At 36.3% G+C, this 23730-nt stretch overlaps 2 protein-coding genes across 2 annotated transcripts in view; both read right to left on the reverse strand.

The window, feature by feature from the left end:
- Positions 1-587: 587 nt before the first annotated feature.
- On the reverse strand, positions 588-10550 carry LOC106515147 (zinc finger CCCH domain-containing protein 13). The gene is made up of 27 exons (XM_014004798.1): positions 10504-10550; positions 10355-10408; positions 10240-10272; positions 8693-8758; positions 8568-8612; positions 8457-8492; positions 8348-8374; positions 8203-8274; positions 7972-8034; positions 7758-7775; positions 7656-7682; positions 7544-7582; positions 7418-7453; positions 7176-7304; positions 6609-6704; positions 6129-6326; positions 5670-5777; positions 4909-4953; positions 4489-4563; positions 4154-4210; positions 3822-3893; positions 3099-3152; positions 2733-2783; positions 1613-1666; positions 1461-1514; positions 1302-1340; positions 588-1216 (listed from the first exon to the last, which is right to left on the reverse strand). The coding sequence occupies exons 4-27, from the start codon at positions 8714-8716 to the stop codon at positions 593-595; spliced, it is 2043 nt and encodes a 680-aa protein (XP_013860252.1). The 5' UTR covers positions 8717-8758; positions 10240-10272; positions 10355-10408; positions 10504-10550; the 3' UTR covers positions 588-592.
- A 434-nt stretch (positions 10551-10984) lies between these two features.
- The window catches only part of LOC106515058 (collagen alpha-1(VII) chain), a 35173-nt gene continuing 22427 nt past the window's right edge, over positions 10985-23730 (reverse strand). Inside the window, exons 19-56 of the mRNA XM_014004669.1 lie at positions 23372-23518; positions 22628-22747; positions 21770-21916; positions 20842-21123; positions 20611-20750; positions 20233-20356; positions 19887-20030; positions 19116-19303; positions 18871-18951; positions 18777-18794; positions 18670-18696; positions 18515-18580; positions 18102-18182; positions 17995-18021; positions 17808-17852; positions 17632-17706; positions 17455-17550; positions 17331-17357; positions 17107-17160; positions 16880-16951; positions 16735-16794; positions 16615-16650; positions 16465-16509; positions 16224-16259; positions 16059-16103; positions 14677-14748; positions 14558-14590; positions 14017-14088; positions 13862-13921; positions 13745-13780; positions 12724-12804; positions 12394-12429; positions 12260-12304; positions 11824-11895; positions 11686-11721; positions 11385-11411; positions 11199-11237; positions 10985-11116 (exon numbers count right to left, since the gene is read on the reverse strand). Of these exons, the coding sequence (XP_013860123.1) occupies positions 10985-11116; positions 11199-11237; positions 11385-11411; positions 11686-11721; positions 11824-11895; positions 12260-12304; positions 12394-12429; positions 12724-12804; positions 13745-13780; positions 13862-13921; positions 14017-14088; positions 14558-14590; positions 14677-14748; positions 16059-16103; positions 16224-16259; positions 16465-16509; positions 16615-16650; positions 16735-16794; positions 16880-16951; positions 17107-17160; positions 17331-17357; positions 17455-17550; positions 17632-17706; positions 17808-17852; positions 17995-18021; positions 18102-18182; positions 18515-18580; positions 18670-18696; positions 18777-18794; positions 18871-18951; positions 19116-19303; positions 19887-20030; positions 20233-20356; positions 20611-20750; positions 20842-21123; positions 21770-21916; positions 22628-22747; positions 23372-23518 (2924 nt within the window). The remainder of the gene's footprint in view (positions 11117-11198; positions 11238-11384; positions 11412-11685; positions 11722-11823; positions 11896-12259; positions 12305-12393; positions 12430-12723; positions 12805-13744; positions 13781-13861; positions 13922-14016; positions 14089-14557; positions 14591-14676; positions 14749-16058; positions 16104-16223; positions 16260-16464; positions 16510-16614; positions 16651-16734; positions 16795-16879; positions 16952-17106; positions 17161-17330; positions 17358-17454; positions 17551-17631; positions 17707-17807; positions 17853-17994; positions 18022-18101; positions 18183-18514; positions 18581-18669; positions 18697-18776; positions 18795-18870; positions 18952-19115; positions 19304-19886; positions 20031-20232; positions 20357-20610; positions 20751-20841; positions 21124-21769; positions 21917-22627; positions 22748-23371; positions 23519-23730) is intronic.

Here is a 23730-nt window from a genome sequence, read left to right on the forward strand (position 1 = left end):
TTTTTTTTTTCAGGTGTTTTATAATAAAATCAAATGAGACTCTTGACAGATTGRTAGGTTTTTAATTAAGCCCCATCCCCCAATTCTGGGGGTAAAATGTAACATTTTTTCTACTTTTTTTTATACAAAAGAGGATTAGGGCCACTGAAAAAAAATTGTAATTCTTTTTTTTTCTTTTTTTTTCCAGTTGTCCCAACCCTCTCGTATTTTTACAGTTTGGTTTATGTTTTTTTTTACCTTATTCGCGATATTTTTTAAAATTATATACTGTATGATGCAATTAATTACATTTGGGTATTTCATTTCAAGCACAAACTTCAAAGAAACCTCTTGGGATTTAAGAGTTTAAGGTAAGCCTTATGTATAGTCTCTTTCACTGGATGATTCTTTGATGCAGAAAAAGGCCTCACAAAATGTAGTAACCTTTTTTAAAATACAGTGCTCAGTTATATTTTTCTTTTTTACTGGGCAGCAAAGGCCTCCAACCTGGCTATCTGACCTTCTGCTTCATCTGAATGAAATGCAGCTTAGAACTGGCTCAGTTTTGATTTGTTAAAGTTTGAGCAGAAATAATTTTGATTGGCTGATCTATTCATGTCATTTGTACTGAAACTGAGAAGGAAGTATGAAGATAAAGTGGATTATTTTGTGTCCTTACCTTCAGAAAAAAATACTCTGGAGGATATGGATATGGCTGTGCAGTCTCTTCACTGTAACCCCCCTCTTTCCCCCTCTCCATTTCCTCCCTCCTCCTCTCCCATTCCTCCCTCTCAAAGTCTCCCTCTCTCTCCTCCTCCACGATTTCCTCCATTTCTGTTTGTTTGTTCTCTATCTCCAGTTCTTTCTCCACCTCCACTTCCTTCTCCTTCTCCAGCTCCACTCGTTCTCGCTCCATTTCCAACCTTTCCCTCTCTCGCTTCCTCTCCAASTCTTCCTCCTCCCCTTCCCGTTCACGGTCCACATCTTCCTCAGTCTCCCAGTCATAGTCTCCGCTCCTCTCCTCCTCCTCCTCATAAACTGGATCGAGGTCCGTTTCTGAAATTCCACCTGGCACCTCATCCTCTTTTTCCATCTCCCAGTCCTGGTCAGTCTGCTCCTCTCCTCCAGCAGGTGCATCTGTTTGAGCCTGTGTTTCAGCATCACTAGATATCAGCCGTTCTTTTTCATTCCACTTCCTCTCGTGAGTTTCAAGGTTGGGAATTTTGTGCGGCGTGTGCTGCATAAAAATCATTGACACAAACCGATGTATTYGTAAGTAAATATTCAGAAGTTTACTGGTGTTTTGTTGATCATAAACTTACACTCCAGCGGTTGGAACCTCGAGCTCCAGAGGACAAATTCTGAAATTGAAATAAGTGGAAAATTCTCACACATGCTACACAGTGAACATGAAATTGCCTTTTTKTGTTTTTCAAGGATAAATCTTTAAAGTGAATCTATATCTTGCAAAATAGAATTACTTTTTGTGTCTTTTTAAACCGATTTCCTCCACCTGGGGCACCTGGCATAAACACCTAAAATATAACATTTGACAAGTCAGCCATTGTTATTGCTGATTTATTAAWAAGTGTCAGTTCTTAAGCTCTCTTGTGTAAAACCAAGTGAAACCTACCATTGAGTCAAGCCAAGATGAGCCTCTTTTCACTCTGATTTGAAGTGGCGACACCTGTAAAGTTCCCCCAAAACCTTTATAAGTAAGCTTAGCACAGCAGTCAGTTCTGTTGTTTGGAGTTAATGTGCATATTCAAGAAAAAAAGGTGAAAAAGAAGACTCAGAGCTGCTTTGGAAGTTATTTAAACATTTTTACTTACATGCACACAGAGGTTAAACACAGACATGAAACAACAATGAAAAATTTCACCAGTGAAAAAAGTGCTGGATCAATCCACTCATCTGATCATAATAACAGGTAATAACATTGGAATTTGATGATTTTTTTTAAAAAATTTTTAGAAAAGTAAAACAAAAACAGCTTCAATAAATAAAAGTTCTACATAAATTGTAACAAAAAAATAGATAAAATCTTCAGTAAAGGGTTATAAAATGGTGTTAGTTACATTAAATTCCTTGGAATAAATAAATAAGAAGTTCACAAGGTTAGGAAATAAAAGTCTACACTGAACAACGAGAATAATCACAATTTTACCATGAAGTTTCTGCCACTAAAATAAAAGAACCCTCGTCAAGAAGGGAACACCTGTGTGGTCATAGCTTTGTGTGGAAAGATGCTGCCTCTCGTGAAATGTCGGTCAGGTTCAGGGTTCCTCGTCAGTGAAACGGTTYGCGGCTTATCAAACTCTCCAGTGCTTTCTCATGAATCATTAGGACTCTAAAGTCTCAGTCTCTTGACAATTAAGAGCTTCCCTGTTTAAAGAAAGAGAGACAAARTATTAAAGGTAACTCTCTTGTTGTTGTTTTTTTAGTAAATTTGTGAAAAGTCGCACTGTTTGTTAGAATTTTGTTTCACTTCACTTTTCATACAAGCTTAAGAGGAATCATGCTCAGAAGTGCCGTTCTATTTAGCTCATGCTGTAGTTAGGGTTGTGAATAAAAACACAATTTTGCACTGGTGAAATTTTTAGGAATTACAATTTTTTTTATCCACACTAAATGAATCCCTTTAACCCCTTGTCCCTAAACGTTTCCTCTGTTCAGGTGTGAGTGAAATATTTGCATTCAAAGTCATGCAAAAAAAGTAAAAAGAGATAAATCTGTAAAATTTCAAACTCTACCTTCTCTGGTGCCTCTGTGGCAGTTGGAGGAGTGGGCAGCGTCACCTGATCCTGGTTGTAAAAGTAGGACAAATTTAGCCATAAATGCATTAATTCAAAGGTGAAGCACTACACAGAGTAAAAAACAGACTTGCAATTACATCTAAAAGGGTTCACACCATTTATCGTGCTCCTATTTTGCAATTTTAGTAAAAGTAATTCACAAAGAAACGTAATAGCTTTTTTAATTTGCTCTTATTTCATCTCACCACCAATGTGATCAAAAATGGTAGMTGGGTTGTCCTGTAATGTTGCCAAGAAGCCAACTTAAACAACTTCAGCTCTTATCTCTGTGGAGGGGGAAAAACAACAAAGCCAGCTCCTTACCTCAGTGACATCATCCATGAACTGAGAAGCTGCTGCTGTGGTTGTCAGGATAACCTAGAAGGACCAAAAATAAAAAAGGGCGTTGGAAATATATTTTAAAAAGACTAAATACATCCTGAATTTTGCAGAAAAACAAATATCTCGTCATATACAGTTCAAAATATCTTTAAAGGKGTTCAATAACCTGTAGAAATCAGGGTTAGACTCTCTCAGTTAGTGCATAAATATGTCTTTACTGTTCATTGTGTTCAGTCTTTAAAAGTAAGGACTCTATGTTGTGAATTTTTGACAATTATTTGAATGAGTTTTGATTTTCAGTCTGTTTCTTATAAACTGTAACATAATGGTGCCATGTGTAAACATGTTAACACTGAGCTGGAATGAAGTGAACTGAACCGAGTGTAATAAGAGCCATTAAAAGGCTGATAAAAACACAATTCTTTTGATTAAACAGTCAAAAATTGCTATTTCTCTGTCCCTGTGGACCTGAGGAAAATAGTCTTTTTAAGACGAATTTAAGAAAACATTGTGTACAATTTGTACAATTATAGGTGATAAAAAGAATTCTAAATGACAGAAAATAGACTTTTTCTGCATCAAACCCATGCAATCAGTTTGTATCATTTGGATCAAGTTAGAAAACATCATTTTTTTATATAGTTTTCTTAAATGCATATACAACATTAGCTAAATAAAATGCATCATGCATTATGTGTAAGTTACCTGTGYGTCTGAGGAAAGAACAAGACTGGAGCTTTCAAACTGGTCAGGTTTGTGTGTTGGTAACTGTCCCTCCTGTTCACATTAACAGCACATTAATACTTATATARCATTTGAAACACAACAGAGCATGTAACAAAGTTTAATTGTCAAAGTCCCCTTTTTTAAAAAAAGGTAACAGAGTTTTTGTTTATCACTTGTGCAACTTATTGGRGAATTCATTAGTTTGGACTTGAAGCTGCAACAAAAGCATATCTTGCATTAAAAATGAATCAGAACATTTATACCCAGTCCAGCTGACGCAGATGAGAACATTCTGTTTGAAGAGCCTTTACCTCTGTGTTCTCTGTGCTCTCATGAGAAGAGGACGGCTCACTTGGGGGAAGTTCTTCCTGTTTAAAAAGAAAGGGAAACTCATATTTAAACATGCACACATAGATAATACGCAGTGAGCTGTCATGGCAAACTAATTTCTTCCTAATAATTAAATCCAGCTAGTGGGTGTGTCATTAATCAACGCTTTTTAGTATTCATGTGGGCACGGACGGATTTGAGTTTCAAGAGTTGACAAGCATGCAGACATTAAAAAAATGGGTTTTTTTTACGTCATCAACATCACATTTAAAAGAGTTTCCAGCAGTGCCTGAATTACTAATTTAGTGCTGCCTACCTCGTATTCATAAGAGTATTCTTCACCGTCATAAACCTCCTCCTCTTCTTCTTCTTGTTTCCTCTCTTCACTTATCTGAAGATAAACGGACAAAAAAAAAAAAGAAAATTATTAAAGAAGGATTCTCAAACAGCGGCGTTTTTTCTTTTGTGTGACTGAAACTAATTGTTGTAAAAATAAGAAGCACATGGACATTTGGAAAAATGCATGCATTTGGTTACATAAGCCTCATCAGCTGTACAACAACTGGGTACTTCAGCTTTTTAATGATCTTATTATGAAAGATTATTAACAGTTAGGTTATTATGGTTATTTATTTGTGGTTTACAGGGTTAAAAGTGTTAGTCTATTTCTTTCAGTCGGATTAAAAAACGAAGTTTAGTTTCCAGTGTTTAGTCTGATCCCATTAAAGACATTTACCAGGCGCTGCCTCTGCCTCTTACGACGTCCTTTATTTCCTTTGCCCTGGTTGAAAAGTCAACAGTCAGATTTAAAAACAAAGAAAGATATTTAAATTCTCAAGCTTCAAAAGGTGTTGATTAAATTTTAATTTTAAACAGATAGTAAGATAGTTGATGAGTGTTACTGATTAAAAGTAACAATTAGAGGAAGTCAGAAGTAAGTTTATAATTATTTACATGTATTATTACCTCAGGACCACACCAGAAGCTCATGTTTCAATCAGCTGATTTTATTCTTTCCCACTGGTTTGAGCCTTGGAACGTTTTTAATTATTCACATAAATTATTTCCAAACACATTAATTCATATGGTGACTAAAAATTAAAACATGAAAATCCACCTCCAGATATTTTTTGTGGCTCATTCGAGGCAAGTCATCCATCACTGCAAACACCTTTGTGTTTCGTGTCAAAGTCCAAGAAGCATCAAGAAAAAAGTTGGTTCATTTTTAGGCTCGATTTTCCCACTATATATCAAACTCCTGAATATCTGAATACAAAATCAGCTTGTCTACTTCTACAACAATTTAACTTTGTTGCATAAGGCCTCAAAATGTCAGAATTTGAATCTACGTTTTTGAAAGTTAATTATTTTAGTTTATTGATCATTTTTCATTTGTGTGCAGGGAAAGCTGAGGTAAAGCATGAAACCCTGCTGTGGTCCGACAGTATGTATGTTTATTTAAACCCTGTCGGTATGAGAAAGTCTCAGCAGCTTTACTTTCCCACGCTCTCTGTTCTTCTTCTTTGGCGCAGAGATCTTCTTCAGAGGGTCTTCCTGTCGGAGGAGAACAGTCTCCACCACAGTTTCAGGTAAGCCTGAAACCGTCTGAACACAAATGTGCACATTTTAGCATTTTTTTAGGTTAAAAAACAGATTATAGTTAACATCCTGTATATCATGACTGACACTAAGATTTTTGGTTTTAAAAGTTTTGATTTAGGTTTTATTTCAATATGTGCCAAAAGCTACAGTGTGGCAAACATACTGTGTAATTATCAGGTCATTTAGGAAAGTTGTTTTTAAGGGTGGTTTATAAAAAAWTATTTTAATGTTATTAGGCTGTGACAGTGCATCAAGATAAAGACAAAAAAATCAAGGCAGTGAGATGCATTAACTAAAAAGATTAATTTCAAACTATATCAGAAATGTGCTGAAAACATGTTTTAACATCCACACCTCCTTTATGGTGGTGTAATTGAGAGTAGAGTTGATTAAAGTCAGGCTTATATTGAGGGAAGACTCATTCGTGTTCCAGTCTTGGATCTCCGTCCCTCTGGATCCCTTTAACTTCGTCTCAATCTGGTTGAGTTTCTGCTCATCATCTGGTGTACTGGTGGTCCATAAGGCCGGACCCTCTGCTGTTTCATTAAGATCCTTCAGGAAAAAACAACAACAAAAAAAAACATTTTGACTAAACTGTAGTTGATTCATTCCTTGTTTGGCATTTCTGTCACATATAAATTGACCTAATAGTTCAGAAAACATCATAGAACATAGAGAAAAAATACRACCCAAACATGGGAAAAACTAAATCCAAATCTTCTGCACTCCTAGAGACTCCAAGTACACAACAAAATGCATTTAACTAAAAAGGGTATAAAGGATTAGAGCCTTTCCTTAACAAAATCTAAAAAATGATAATTAAAAATGACTTACAGGGGACAAAGATTCAGGAAGCTGCTCATCTATGTCGGGTTGCTGGATGTCCAACTCTGTCTGTGTCTGGCTGCTGAGGTCAAATTTCAATGATCTCTGTTAAACAAACAAACAAAAAATAAGGACAAACATATTACGAGACAACAGCAACATTTAAAAAGCACACTGCTGTTATGAGCTGAGACTAAAGGAGAAAACAGGAGACTTCAAAATGCACAGATGATCTGTTTGTAGTTGTATTCTTTCAGGGGTCAGCTTTAGTTTAGTTTCTGAGCTGCCAGTTTTCAGGTATTTGTATTGTTTTGCACCATTGGATAGTTTGCATGTTTGCATCTTTGGGTTCTTTAGTACTTACATATTCTGAAAAAAGTACTTGCAACTACGTAATCTCTTAATGAGTCGACCTTCAAAACATGTTAACCTTCAGCTGAATTACATTTGTGGACAAAGAGACCCCTGACGCTTTAAGCCCCTGAGTCTTAAAAAAGTAGGATAATTCGTTTTCCTTTGCTTGAACGAGTAACAAGATGGCAGAAAAATCTAAATTCATCCCTGGAGACAGCATACCATGTTCTCCGAGATGACGTTGGAGGTTTCTGTGTTTTCTTTTATTTTCTTGGAGTTGCTGAGCACATGAAGCAGCTCCTCTATTCCATCCTGCAGCAATCTGTCAATCAAAGCCTTCAGCAAAGGCAGCTGAGAGAAGAGAACTGTTTTATTTAGATGGTCAAATTCAGATTACTCTCCTGCTACCAAACTGCAGCACATTCCATCAGCTGAATGTAAACACGGTAACGCTGAGAGCTCACCCGTATGCCGTAGTCCTCAAACATCGCTTCAATATCCTGAAATAGACGCAAGATACATCGTGCAGAGATTTATGAATGCAAAATGAGAACACACATCGTAGAAGAATTACAATATCGCGATTCGACCTTCATCTCCAGAGACTTTCCAGGAGCTCCAGCGTCGCCCTGCAGAAACACAGCTGTAAGTAAATCTGGTGAAAATGACACATTTCTATGTTTTTAAGATGCAGAACTTCACCTTCTCCCCTGTTTCTCCTCTATCACCCTGTAGGAAAGACAAATGAAATGTTAGGACCATTTCTATTTCCCTGCTTCAATATAAACAGAATAACCATCTTACCTTCATTCCTGGTGACCCCTATGAACAAACAAAAACAACAACACATTTTAACATGAGTCTACATCATGCTTGYCATGGTTTGTCTCCAACCCAACCATTAAAAACCACTAAAGCTGTCACTGATAAATGAGTTTTCATGTAGACAAATGAATAATGTCATAAGGCATAAATAACTGTTGTACACAGAAATATGATGAGTAAATAGTAAACTAACTGTAGCCCCTGGAGGACCCATTGGGACTGGAAATGCTTGTCGGATTTCATCAACTGTGGCGCCCTAAAAATAGATCCACACAAAATATTGATGCCACACAGACATTTTGATGTTTTAAATATTTGATGTTTTTTCCTGAATAAGCAGAAAGCTAAAAATCAGTTTAAACCAAACTGTTGTCCCTAATTAACACACTACAATTAAAGCTTGTTTTATTTATTTGTTTTTTACCTCTGTTGTGACGAGCACCTGCCTCCCTGGCAAACCTGGAGGTCCTGGATCGCCCTTACTTCCATCTTTWCCCTGTTAAAAAAAGACTTTGTTGCTTCAAGGCTACAGAATATGCTTAATTTTGAACATTTTAAGATTTACTTACATTTGCACCTGGTTCCCCCTTATCCCCCTTCAATTAAGAGCAAAATTAAATCATGTTTTCAAAAYKATATYTTTAATTWAAAAAATCAGTTTTGAAACATTTAAAAAACCTTTTTTCCATCATCTCCTTTAGGACCACTTTCTCCCTGTAAAAAAACAAACAAACAAATGTTTAAATATGTGTAAAATCTCCAAACATGACCTTATTTTGTTAAGCTCACATCTTTTCCAGCCTGGCCTCTTTTCCCATCAACACCAGGTCTCCCCTGCAGACAGAAWAATGCTGTCTTTTGTTTTCAAGATCATTTGAGTCCAGTCAACTAAACGCGTTCAGTGAAAAACTCACCGGTGTTCCTGGTAAACCAGGCATTCCAGCAATCCCAATCCCACCTTGATCTCCCTTTTCTCCTCTCTGTTCGTACACAAAAACAAATACCTTGTGTTTCTCAGTAATASTTTAAAGCAGTGACAGAAACAGCAGCATCAAGAGTTTTTAGAAAAGATTAAGTTTCACACAGATTTCTTAGAAGTTTCATCCATTCTGCCAAAGAACCATGCTGTCACCAAGCTGTCATAAAAGTGATTTCACACAATTTTCTTAGTCATTAATTGTTTTTGTTTGATAATGAGGATGGGGGCTTGTGTGCAGCTCCATGATCAGCTTTTATAGCTTTAACAGACAAACATGCCTTAAAAACTGCATGGATTAAAAATGATGTGATGTGAAGGATGTCGTCACAAAAAACAGGCAGAAACGGGAGTCAGTGGAAGTAAAACAATGGATGGAAATAATGGAGACATAAAATGGAGAAACTGACATTTATACTGCAAATCAAAATGGATGCCTTCAAACAAAACAGGTGGAAATGGACAAAATATAAAGATTTTACTGTGACAGTCTAGTCCAGACATCCCTGTTCCTGTTTTGTTGGCAAAAGTAAAAACAAAAAGTATAAAAAACTGCATGGAGCATCTGTTTTCAATAAGTTTAATCTAATTTTAATAAATCTAATAAGAGTCTGCATTAAGTAACACCTTTAAAAAGATATATTTATAATTATAAGAATCTATTTTTACTTTCTTAGTGTACAGGAAATTGTGTAAACTGATGAGAACATATATGAACCCTGTTAAGGTCAGTTTGATAAGTAAAATGAGGAGAAAGTTTTTTTTTTTTTCTCTACACAACTTCTTGATTCATCAAGTTTGATTTAACAGTTTAAACCAATCTAACAGTACATATAATGGTGTTGGATTGAATTAAGTTTAATTCCCAAATCATAGTCATACCAGCCAAACTATTAAAGTATTGTGTCAAACCAGTAAGATTATTAACTACAATTATGTATCATTAGATCATATTTATTTCTTTGTGTTGCACTTTTAAGAACAGTTCCTAATGATATAATAAATCACATTATTACAATCTGGACTTGAATAAAAGGCAGAAATGGATGGATAATTGCTCAATTTAAAAATTCAAGTAAATCAGAACCATGAAAGAAATATTCCATTAAAAGTGGATTAATATCTTAGTTCCTATAGCTTATAGTTGAGTCTGTGTTGCCAGCAGTATTAATGGGGTGGACTAAAATCCTACATGGAGCCACTAATTCTTAATACATGCACAGCACACAAAGACAGTGAATGAAAATACACTCTGATCTTTTTTACAACATTAAAATGCAATATTGTAGTATTTACATAATGTTAAAAAGTTGAGAAACTACATTAAAAATATTTGCATTAATGTGTGTACAGATTTAAAACATTTTTTGACCTACAGATACTCTGTTACTGGTATTTCTCAGAGGTTTGCCCTCCATGAATTGTCCCATTTTATCCTGCATTGCTGTTTAAAAGAAATAAACGAATTGACTCAGCTGAACTCACCAAACCAACCTCTCCTTTCTGCCCCTTGTCACCCTACAAAAGATTAAAAAACACCAGTGATGCTCAGATCAATGCAGAGTTTGTATAACTCAGGTGACTGTGTTTCAGTGACAACCTTCAGTCCTGGTTTTCCTGGTACGCCATCAGAACCGTCTCTTCCTGAACCACCCTGCAAAATAAAAGCCTGCAAATCAGAACAAACTGGGACTCACTGATTTAAAAAAAAAGGATAATGGTAAAGAGTTAAGATTTTTATTATAATACCTGTGATGGTCCTGGTAATCCAGGTTTYCCTTCAGGACCCTGGAAGAAAGCAACAAATGAAAGATGACCAACAGAAATTATTTTTCATCCATGATGAACATATTGAAAAACCTACATATTTTATTAAATAATGATTGAATAAAATCAGCTTCATTTGTTTTTAATGAATATAAAAAGCCCACCACAAGTCAACTTAGAAAAGACAGTAAAATTACAATTAAAGAAGAACAACTGCTGAAAACTAAGAGATATGTGCATTAAGTCAAATATCATTTCTTCAACTTTTTAAAGTTTTGTAATTAAACTCTAAAAGAGCTATTGTCATCTAAAATGTGCAGTTTTATTTAAATTTCAAGAACCAATATTAATCCATCGGATGAGGCAAAATGTATAAATAAATAATATAATATAAAGCTTGGAGGCTGGGGATGATTGGTAGGATTTAGTTTTGCTGAATATGACACTTTATTACTTTTCAGTGTTATAAGAAATCTGTTGAGCCTGAGTTTGGCCTTGTCTGATGAATGTAAATGCAGAGATGATTACTCACTCTTGGCCCAGGAACACCTGTTTCCCCTTTGAAACCAGGCTCACCGGGCTCTCCTGGTTCACCCTGTAGAAGAGGAAAAGATAAAAAAAATCGTAATACATTCACAAAACTGAACAAGTCAAATATTGTTGTGTATTTTTCTTACCTTAATCACTCTGGTGAGAATATTGTTGTCTGAAACAATCTGATGAAAAACAGAGTGAAATATCAAACTTTTGAAGAACAAACTTTTGTTTTTCTTAAGCGTGGTCACAATAAATGCTGTAAAACATTGTGTAGACGTGCTTCATCATAAGAAATCTGAGTAAAACAATAAATCAGAATTGTTTACTTGTGTTCCCGGAGGTCCTGGTTTCCCCTTTGTGACAATGCCAGCGTGATGGAAGGAATGAAAACAAAGCACAGTTAAAATCTAAAATTCTGTTTACAACACAAAAGGATATTAGCACGTTCACTCAGGGGTGAACCCCCCAGAAAAAGCCAAGTTAATTAGTAAGATATCAAGACAGAAATCATGAAGTCACAGGAGGATAGGGGTCTGTGAAGATGTGAAGGGGGTGACTGACACAGAAGAGTGATCAGAGACTATCAGCACCTCTGAGAGGAGGAGGAGGGAGGCTTATCAAACATACCGGCTCTCCTTTATCACCTTTACTTCCATCAGAACCCTTCAGACAAAAGATGACAAGTTAAAAATAAACAATTAAAATTAAGATGAACATAAAAAGATTCTCAATGAATCCCATAAAGTAGTGAGTCAGAAAACTTACGGGCTGACCAGATGTCCCAGAGTCACCTTTATCTCCGGGGTCCCCCGGCCTCCCTGGTAAACCCAGAGGACCCTGATCCAACAATAAGAATAGGACATCAAAGAGAATATAAATTAGTATTCATATTCAAAAGCGCTGTGAGCATTTGTTGTGCAACATATTCCGAGCGAACAACTCACAAACTAATAAAAAATTGAAGCTAAATCTCACAAAAACAAAAGATTAAGACACCAGAGTAAAGTGGGTTTTCAAGAAAAACATCTCTTACAGTTATCAAAGTAAATGTCTCATCCTTATAACGCAAAGTTCGGTTTTGTTCCAACCATAGAAAAACTCTTTGTTCTTGCTGTTTCATTGCTTTTCTCCTCAAGTTATCTTTAGCATCAAATAACAAATATGTTGTTTTATTTGCATCATAAGGCTGCTGATAAAATACCCTTATTCCTCTTTCACCAGGCTCTCCAGCTGGCCCTGCGTCACCCTGCACAAGACCACATGAAATAATTAAATCACAGCAACAGTTTAGGTTCAGCATTTCTAAACTCATTATTATATTATTAATAAACAAACCTTCATTCCCTGTTCTCCCTTAGCTCCAGGTCCTCCCTGTACAGACAGTTAACAATAATTATGTTTACAGAATAGATAATCAGCCATTTATATAAACATTTATAGTTTYTGAAAAGAGCAAATCTGACAACTCTTTGAAATATTTTTAATAGAATTCCACCATTTTTTTGCACATAATTTGTTTAACACTCTGAATAACCTTGTTTGTGTGGTTTTGTCCCAGGAGTTATGACTGAATCAGGGTTGTTTTTGAACAATCACTTATCAAACACCTACAATGTTATAAAGCAATTTTTTATTGCCATTAACAACCACTCAGGATTTACTTACATCTTTACCTCTTAATCCTGGATCTCCGGGCTTGCCAGGTAAACCAGTACTCCCCGTCTCACCTTTTGCACCATCTTTTCCCTTAAAAAAAGGTTTCTAATGTGAGTACAATTGTGTTACGGGTGTATTTTTTAAATGTATTTTAATTTTGCTTAAAAGGAAGCTTTGTTTCTATCTTGATCTGACTTTCATCAACACAAGAGGAAAATGTTAGCTTGTGAAACTGCTGAGTTCGTGATTGTATACATCAACTCATGACTAAMTTTGTCTGCCTGCTGAGGGATGCTGGGTACACAGAATCCAGTCAGTTTTAGCACACTTTTCTGCTGTAAACAGCTGCTTGCTGTGACTGTGAATGAGCTTGATTAAAATGGTCTGAGTGGAAAGTCCCCTCCTGAAAAATGCAACTGAAACCCTGCAGAGGAAAACGTCAAGTGATGACTCATCGCAACTAAACATTCTCAATTATTGTTGACATGTTTAGACATCAGATTCAAGGACATGTAATCCCGCTTTAGTTTGTGATTTAATAATTTAAATGAAATACTTTGACTCTTAAAGTTATCATTTAAAAATATGATGTGCTGTCGTGCTGTATAACACTTGTTTTTAGATTAAATCCTCCTCAAAGATAATCTAAATAGAGATAACCTTCTGAAGAGCAGCAAGGACGACAATATCTCCTTTATTTCTCTCATGATCTGTTTTTTACAAATTAAAGATCAGACTTTGATAAACCCCTTAAATAAATCAGAGCCCTATATGCACCTTATATTTATGCTGTTGATGAAACCCACATGAATGGAACTGCTAATTTCACAACTCAAAAATGTAACGCAGGATCATTATGATCAATAAATAGTTGATTAAATATGTTTTAACTGCTAGGGTTTGTTAAAGCTTTAGGTCAAATTTGCGCAGAAATATTCAAAAGTAAAAAAATAAATAAATACATATAAGTTCCAGCAGCGATGTAGTCAAAAGTATAATTGTTGTTTTACAACAACTGAGTTTTACTTACTTTTGGACCTGGTTTTCCTGATAAACCAACATTTCCCTGTGAATTATAACAAAAATAAAATATTTAACTGTAGTTTCATGCTGTAAAACTGCAACAAAAAAACAGAGTATGACTCACCCTTTCACCGTTTTCTCCTTTTGGTCCTGGCTGCCCTGGAATCCCAAAACCAGGACTTCCCTGCACAAATCAGACAAAAACCATCTGGTTTAAAATGTGTTTACTGTTTTTATTTAGGTAAAATGGACCAAATTACATCATTTTTCTCCATGAACCTTTTCTCCTTTATCTCCTCTGTCTCCTTTTGTTCCCTGAGGGCCTGTGGAACCAACTGGACCGACATCTCCCTGACAGACAGGAAGCACAAACACACACATCAGTCAACATGAGTCTGGCCGACGGGCCGAACTTCTCTCTGCTCTAAATGATACCCTGTGGACTGAGATTAAAGAGGTCCCCATCAACAAAGCATTCAGAAGCCAACTGCAAAAAGTTAATGAGAGAAAACTTAATTGTGTTTGATGAGCGGACCCAGAGGACCGAGTGTGAGCATGCAGGAATACCCTGAACAATTAATTAACAATGTTTTCATGAAATGAAACATCAAGAGCATCACTTCCCCCGAGCTGACTGACGTACCTTCAGCTCGTTAAGACAAATAAATAAATGCAACAATAACGCAAGCTGCTTCACTTGCTTACATTTTTTGGACACCATTAGAAACCTAAAATTTGAAATATTCAATTTCATATCAGATATTTCTCTTTGTGTTTTCAATGAGTTTTCTAATCAGTAAGTACTAAAAAGTTAACTTACCCTGGCGCCTTTTTTTCCAGTTGGACCAATTATCTGTCAGAGTGGAAACAGAAAGACAGAGTACTGAGTTCTGAATTACTTTATTTATGAAGTTTAAAAGTATAAAGCTGTTATCTTACACCCTTGGCAGGATCTCCAGGGACTCCTCTTGGACCTTCATCTCCTTTCAGTCCCATCGGTCCCGTCTGTCCCTTTAAAGTCAAGGCAAATATGGAAATTTACTTTTTCTTTTAGAACTTTCAGACTCCATTCCTGTTATTCTTCACTCCAAGGCTACTTTCCAAAAGCTTTTACTTTCTAGTTTGCAAGCATTGAAAACTTAAATTTTGTGCATTTTTCTTTGTAATAGTTTTATCTTCAAGGATAATCTTTTCGTAAGACAAAATGAAGACTTAAAATAAAATAAAAAATCAAATCAAATCAAAACAGGGAGCTAGTCCACAAGACAACAATTCTTGTGCTAATATTTCCAAATTAAAAAGCACTGAAGCAGGAAAAATGAATTATTTGCAAAAAAGGAGACTCAGTGAGGTTTGACACCTCAGCTGTATGTAATCACTCACCATYTATGATAACCTGATTCATCAGAACAAAATTACTTCCTCATAATGTTTGCCTGGTCTCATTAGTGAACAGTCACTGATCTAATCATGTGCTTGTTCTGCATTTTAAAAGCCAGCATCGGACAGATAAGCAGCATTTGCGTCAGTTTTTAACAAGCTGATGATTTTAATTTGCTAGCATGAGTCAAATGGTTTAAAAGTGCAAAATGAAATGATTTTGTGATCATTTGTTGTATGTTGCAGGTGTTTAGAATCATTTTGAGCAGCACGGTGGAGCAGTGGGTGAAAGTTTGAATCATCTTAAGTGAAATCTGTACATTTTAATATCAACAACAAGTTTGTTTCTTTTTTGCACGTGTTAAACTCAAGGTCCATGGGCCRGATCTGGCCCTCGTAAACATTTTATTCGGCCCCAAAGGTAATTCTGTAAATGTGAAAATGCATGTCATAACAGCTGGCCAACGTTAAGCCAAGAAAATGAAGTGAATTTTTCAGCAATCTTTGATTTTGGTGCGGAAAGAGCAACAGAGAATCAACTTTAATTATATTTTGCTGTATTTTCTTCTTATTTAAAGTCAAATTGTAGGATTATAGGGGAGTTTTTTATACCTGAATTACTAGATTGAGATAAATTGTATCTCTAAGCTACAGTATAATGAATGGAAGAAAAAGTTGCTTTTAGAGAAGAAGAAGAAGAAATAATTGCTAACACGTGTCTAACATGTTTTATCTCTTTGGTTATGCATGTTCTAAATGCTACATAAAACATAATTTAGAAAAACTAATTTGTATTCCTTTAAGAATAATTTGTTATATAACATTTCTTGAATAAATATTGACAGAGGTTGAAACTTGACTTGAACCAAGTTTTGGATTTTGCCCCCCTTTGCCCCCCTGAGTTTGCCCCCTCTGTTTTCTAGGTTGTAGTCTTCACTCACCTGAGGTCCTTGTGGTCCAGAATGTCCCATGTCTCCCTTCTCTCCCTAATAAAAATAGGAAAACTCATATTTACAAGTGACGGTTGTGTGCATCCACACATCACGTGAGTCCAGCATGTTTTCAGCTTCATGGTGGAAGAATATGAGTGTGAGGGATGAAGTCACCTTGTCCCCTTGCTCTCCTTTCAGTCCCTTTTTACCCTGCATGTAAAAGTGAATCACTTTGCCATCATGTTTTTCACACATCACTGAATCTTACAAATGCTCAGTAAAAAGAAAAAAAAAGAAAGAGGTTTGGAGTTTGTTTCATTTTTGAGAACCAAAACTAATCCATGTGCACTGAGGGGGAAAACATGCAGGAAGTCGTTGCTATCAGTTCAACTGAACATAAAAATGATGAACTAACCCGAGGTCCAGCAATACCCTGGATACCCGGATCACCACGGTCACCCTTAARAGAGAATTTATCAAAATTATTACTCTTCAAAGTTTTTTTTTGTTTACTTTTACATTAAACCACAATACATTTATTAGGTTAMAAAGAAGTTTCTGGTACCTTTTGGCCAATTGCTCCTATTAAACCAATATTTCCCTGAACGAAATAAAACAACAAAAAATACTCACACATTTAAACCACAATGAACCTAATCTCAGATCAGTTTTGTCACTGATGTACCTTATCTCCCTTTTCTCCAAGAGGTCCCTGAATACCTTGTATACCAATGCCTTCTTCACCCTGCAAGAAAATGTTCAAGCAGCAAGTCAAAGCAATTTTTTTTTACCATTCAAATGTAATAAGTTACAGTTAGTAACAGTTTTACCTTCTGTCCTTTCTGACCTGGTAATCCTGGTACCCCATCAATACCAATGGGACCAGGCAGACCAGCAATACCCTGCAGAAATTTGCATGAGTGAAAAGTTTGTTTGACAGTGAAAAAAAGAAACCAAAGAAAACTAAAACATTTTTTTCTCCTGAATACAGTGTTTTTGTGCAACACAATATGCTTATTGTTTTTTTTTTAACCACTGATAACAGTTATGTCCTTACATCTTTCCCCGGATCTCCTTTGTCTCCTTTCATGCCATGCTTCCCCCGTAAACCCTTTCAAAGTTTAATGAAGGAGGGATCACATGAAAAGAAATGTTATGCAACAAAATAGCTGATTCTGTGGATTTAAAAATAGGCTTTTTTGTGCACGAATCTTGTTACAGAAAAATTGAAGCAGGCGTACCAGCAAGTCATTATTTGAAGAAAGCAGATTTCACACTTACTTTTGCTCCCGGCTCTCCAGGATCTCCCTACAAAGCAGAAATAAGAAGAGCAGCTCTGTTAGCCTGTGTGCTGCATCAAAACCTCTGTGTATTAAACACAATGTGATGGGAAACTTTCACTTACTTTTACAGATGTTCCCGGTGGTCCTGGTGGTCCAGGCTGGCCAGGCAGGCCTGGAGCACCATTGACACCTGATACTCCTGCTGGTCCCTGTGGGCCCTGTAACATGCAGAAAATAAAGTCTGAATTGCACAAAGTAAAGTAAACTTTACCTTTAAAAAAGCTTTTCAGAAGACTTACAGAAGATCCAGGTTCTCCTTTTCGTCCCGGGACRAAATTTGCATCCGTGCCAGCGATAACGTACCCTGGCTCTCCCTGCGCAAAAACAAAAGCGATGCTCAAACATGCGTACACAAATAATAAATGAATATTCAACGATGTTCAGTTCTGAAATAAAAATATTCAACCTAACTTACTCTCTCTCCCCTCTGTCCCTTTGGACCAGTAAGTCCAGGATGACCCTGCCATCAACAGGAGAAATTATATCACATAAACATAAACTATGGCAACTCATTTATTCATAGATTGCATATTAAACCATCAAAAGAAGGGATAACATTCATTACAATTCTATTCAAAACACATAATAGAAAACTTGCTCACCATGTTGCCTGGAATGCCTGGAGAACCCTGGAATTCAAAAACAGAGTCATCTTTTGAGGACTGGATGAGGTCACTGTGAAGTTTTTATGTATTTTGCGTTTAGATACCCGCTGGCCAGGAGAACCTGGAGGTCCAGTTCGTCCCGGTCGCCCTGGTAACCCAGGGATGCCATCTGTGCCAGTGGGTCCCTGTCAAATAAAGACAGCCGGCGAAGAAACAGTTAACAACGATATTATAAAAACTGAAGTTTTTATTAAGTATTTACTGTGTATTTTCAGTTGGGATGCTTAAATGTTTGCATAATATGTGCTGACACACAACATGATTATTTTATAGATTAATTCAATAATSTTGTAACATAAACTTCATTTAATATTCTCTAAACAGTTTGAAATGTGTTTCACCATATGCAACGCCATGACTACTGTTCGACAGCCACACAACATACACAAGTCATTGTCTTTGATAATTAAATACAGTATTTTATTGTCAACTAGGGATGACAGTATTTAAGTTTTACCCTCTCTCCTTTTTCTCCTTTGGAAGCTGTGAAAGGATCAAACTGTCCAGGGCTTTGCTTAAATCTCTACAGGAAAAAAAAACAAGTAAATGTTAACTTTAAAAAGTTCAAGAAATTATAAAATAAAGCAAGAAAATGTAAGTAGAGAAACATACCAAACCTCCAAGACTAAAACCATCTCCCTGAAAAAAAAAAGAACAAAATCAATAACAATGCTTCCACACAAGAACCTAAAAATTATGTTTTCGATCACTTTGCTGACCTTTGCTCCTTTCTGGCCCTGTTAAAACACATGATTAACATGATTAAAAGCTCATACAGAACTAACCACGCTGCGATTATAATTCTGCACTAACCTTCTCACACCGTGAGGAACAGGGACCCTGAGGCTTATCTAGCTCCTCTGGGTCTTCAGTCGGAGTGTCTAACTGAGCAAACTGAACATAAAAATSATTTAAAAAGACACATTATAAAAGTCTTTAGTTATAATAAAACACATTCAAATATGTCTTAAATGTCTGGTATGGGCTTTGTCATAATTGTATATGAACAATGAGGAATAAATACTTATTTAAAACAGTTTCAATAATTTTTTTCTCACCTCATCGTGTAGTTTAAACTCGGACAGGAGTTCCTCACCACAGATGCTGCTGATAAATTCCCTCTCTATGGAGGGGAAGTCATCAAAGGTTGGAGAGTAGAAGATGTTTTTGTAGCTGGTGGGAGCAGCGATTTTATTCAGCTCCTCTATATCGGCGTTAGAAACTCCAACTGCTAAAACACTGACCCCTAAACAGACAGAATCAGATTTTTAGGTAGTATGTGGTGGGCACATTTCCCCTAAAGCACTAAAGCACTAACAGGGGAACAAATTTTCCTATCAGTGCTTTAAGGCTTTTGCTGTTTTTTAAATTCGTTAGTGGATTAGCACTTGCTAAATGTATGGGCTAGATTTAGAAGGACTAAATTAGGTTTTTAAATGTTATTGATCAACATTAACTTTTGCTAACTTTTTCAGTGCATTAGTGCTTTAGAATTAGGGGACCTGAATTAGTGCTGCCCAACCCTATAATTATGTAGCCCATAACACAAGATTTAACATAGATAATTCAGTTCCAAAGACAAAATTAGAATTAATATATATTTAAAAGCAAATGTATTATTTTTATTGTTTTAGGTTTTAACTAAACAAAATAAGAAAAATGGACTGAAGCAAAAAGTTTTTTTTCTTTGTCATGCTGGGTAAATCTTGACAGTAACAAAAACCATGATTAACGCTACATAAATCTGTGAATATCTCCATTATTTTTCCAAAATTTTAAGTGAAACTGATCAACTTCTCGATGGATAGAGTTTTATTCATAAAACTAACCTAAAACTCGTGCGATTCTGGAGGGTGGCATCACATCATCCTGGGCCCTGCCATCAGTGATCAGAACCAGAACATGGGCCACATCCTGCCTCATCCCCAAAGACTCCTGGAAGACTTCCTGCAGAACGTAGCTGATCCCTTTTCCTGCTCACACACAGAGAAAAAGATCAAATCTGACACCTGATAATAGCAGATCAGGGAGTAGATGGATTTTTTTTCTACATCAGTACAGCAGCTGCTAAAAACTGACATCAGCAGCAGGACCTGAACACTTTTAACTGAATTAAATGTGGACTGATGACAGGTGGCAAACAGAGAAATTCACATCTGAGTGAGCACAGCTAACCTGTTTTGGTGTTCCCCCCTCCGTATCGCAGCCCCCTGATCGCCCGCAGCACAGAGTTTCTGTCTTTGAAGTCGCTTAGACGGAATTCAATGCGAGGCTCGTCACTGTAACGAACCAAAGATATCTGAAAGGAAATTAAAGGCAGGCACATCACCAYAGAATACTGTTTAATTTGAGGTGTGCTGACAGAAGTTAATAGAACTGTTTGATATTTGTAGAGCTTTGATTTGTAAAGACCAAACCCTCCTGCACTACACTTACAGAAATTATTATTTAAGAAGAAGAAAAAAAAMCATTTAGGAAAAGTACATGTACAGCTCAACTGGTGAAAGTTTGTATTTAAGGTTGAACAGAAAATATTTTCAGCGAGCAAGAGACCTGTGTGCCCTGTGGACCGATAACAGGGAAGTAAGTGGCCACTCGAAAAATAAAGTCTTTCATCTTGATAAAGTTGTTAACGCCGATGCTCGAGGACTCGTCCACCAAGAATACTATGTCTGATTTGGCTTTCCCACACACTGAGGAAACAGAAAAAGTGTATAAAATAATAACTACAAAACTAGATATTTAAAAACATTTTTTTTACAAAAACTAGAATTTCTAACCTACCTGGCTGAGGTGCAGTTGTAGACTTTGTGCTAACTGTGGTGAGTTTCGGGGAGCTGATCAATGCTGCTTTGGGTTTTGTGACACTGGGCTGATCTGGAGGCTTCTTGGTTGATAAAGGTTTGGTTGGTGGGGCAGCAGTGGGGGGCTCAGTGGTCGCGGTGGTAGGTGGGGCAGCAGTAGTTCTGACAGTGGAGGTGGTCTGTGGACCAGTCGTGTAGGAAGAGTTTGGGGTTACTGTAGCTGACGCAGGTTGGCCTATTTTTACTGGCTCACTTTGTCCCACTGTGAAACATACAAACACAAAATAAGATTAGAATATAAACATTGCAAGTACTGAAAGTAGAGCTAATAAAGCAGCCATGTCTGTAGTTTAAAACATGCTTTCACAAAATTACTAAATAAATTGGGAAGAGGGCCAGAGGCTATGGTTTGAACCTAACGAACTGAGCAAATGTGCTTAACTCAGTGATAACAAAAATAATTTATATACTATTTGACATTAAAAGTTAATTACTTTTTCAGTATTGCTTTGAATAAACGTGCTGACAACATTAATTAGACCACATAACTGTTTTGACAGAGGCTAAATGGTGATGAGAGCTGTCCGTGGTGCTGAAAGCTTCGGCACTTCCTTTCAGTTTTGTTTTGAATTTCATTGCTCAACCCTTTATGTGTGTTTGTTAGTCATGTTAGCAAAATATCTCATGAACAACTGTGCAGATTTTAATGAAACTCAGAAAACACATCTACAACTGATTGACTAGGTGTACTTAGCAAACACATTGGTTCAGCATGCATTAGCTCTCAGTTTTATYAGTAAATAAACATTATGATTATTTAAACAATATCAGTATTTAAGCAGCATTTTTACTGTTTGAGATGATTTATTGCTGTGGCAAAACARAAATGTATACATGAGAAGTCTTACATATCCTCTGATATATGGTGCTGATGGGCCCCTCCACCTCTCCATACAAAGGTCTGATGGTGAAAATATATGTTCTGCCATACTGGAGATCATGGATCTTATAGGAGGAGAAGGTAGGGCCCAGGGTCTCGGTTTTTGTTTCCAACACTAAGAACAACACACAATTGTGACGTAATTAGTGATTTTTAAAACAATGGGTCATAAWATGGTGATGTGTCACAAAGCCAAGCAATTAAAACACCATTGTTCTTTGACAACCATTGTTATGAATTATTGAGAATACATTTGAAATAAAATATATGTTCAGATTTTATTGGGAAATGTAACATATTACATAATGCACAGACGTATCTACTAGGGGTGCAACGATACAGGAAATTCACGGTTCGGTTCGATACTTTAGTCTCACGGTTCGATATTTTTTCGATACAAAAAAGAGAAATTTTCATGCTCCTTTTAAATTGTAATTTATTTATATTAATTATGAACATTTGTTTAACCTCAAAAGTACAGTTTTTAAATGAAATGTTGCTGAAACAGCAAGTTTCTCAGTGGATCTGCACTCAAAAATGCAGCCTAGGTGGAGTAGTCGAACACAGATCCACTGATCCTTTAACACAGAGCATCTTCAGAAGACAAGTTGATAAAGTACATTTTTAAAATCTGTATTGTTCGATACAGTACTGTTCGATACGGTTCGATACGGGTACATGTATTGTTGCACCCCTAATATCTACATGCTACATATCCACTTTCAACAATATGGACTAAAGTTATATAAATTCTTATTAACACATAAAAAATGTAACACAAATGGTAATGTGACACAGAATGAAGGGTTTATGTTTTGCCTCTGACCTGAGATGTGCCTCCAGGACAGCAGATAACCAGAAACATCCGCAACACGGGTCCAGTTCAGAACAGTGCTGCTGTCGGTCGTATTCAGAGCTGCAAAGCCCTCCACTTTTGGGAGATCCACTGAAACACACACACACATGGATAACAATAAATAATAATGAATAAATAAAATAAGCCAAAGGTCAATATTTACTTGATACTTAAGTTGTGTTTTTTAATATACTCTATATTTTAAATAGGGTAACATCTTAGTAGAAGATGAAATATTCATTTCAAACCAGTATGGACACAGGGGGTTCTTTAAAATTAAAAATTTCAACAATACACTGCAGATGTATGTACACAGGTTAGTAGACAGAGACYGCAAAGAGTAAAATATGTGTACAGTTGTGTTTGACTCAGGGTGACAGGAAGAATAGAAATAAAGSATCTGACTGATATTAATCACTACAATCACTTATACAAGTTCACTACACTTGCTTTAAAACAGCTTTTTACAATGCTTCTCACTGTTTTTTATTGGTTTTATTGTTCCCACTGCTGTAATACAGTATGTTGTAAAAATGTTGAATAGTGCTSTTTGTTTTGTGTTTTTATGCTTTCATCAGTGCTGTTTTATATCTACTTGTAATGCTGCCTCTTGGCCAGGTCATCACTGTACATGAGAACTAGTTTTKTGTGTTAAAAACAAAAGTTTAGAAACCAGTGATCAAGAGGAGTTTATATATTTTTGGAATGACTCACAGGTTCGTGCCGTAACCAGAACAGGGCTTCCCTCCCTCCTCCCCACTAGTGGGGAAACCTGGATCTTGTATGCTGAGCTCTCCYGCAGGTTGTTGATGGTGAAGGTGGTGGAAGCTGCAGACACCACTTGGGACTTCTCATTACCTCCTGGTGCAGAAAGTAATTAGATTCAGCGTGTAGAGGTGATGAGACTGAAAAACGACACTGCTGTGAACACTTACACTGTTCAAACTTGAGACTGATGGGCTGCGTGAGACTAAATTGTGAATTTTTAAATGAATCTGCATTCAAAATGGTAGCAATAGGCTGTTTTAATTGAAAGGAGACTATCCAAGAACTGGTAATAACCTCACTAAATA

Source organism: Austrofundulus limnaeus, unplaced genomic scaffold (assembly GCF_001266775.1).
Source record: "Austrofundulus limnaeus strain Quisiro unplaced genomic scaffold, Austrofundulus_limnaeus-1.0 Scaffold26, whole genome shotgun sequence".
Lineage (NCBI taxonomy): Eukaryota > Metazoa > Chordata > Actinopteri > Cyprinodontiformes > Rivulidae > Austrofundulus > Austrofundulus limnaeus.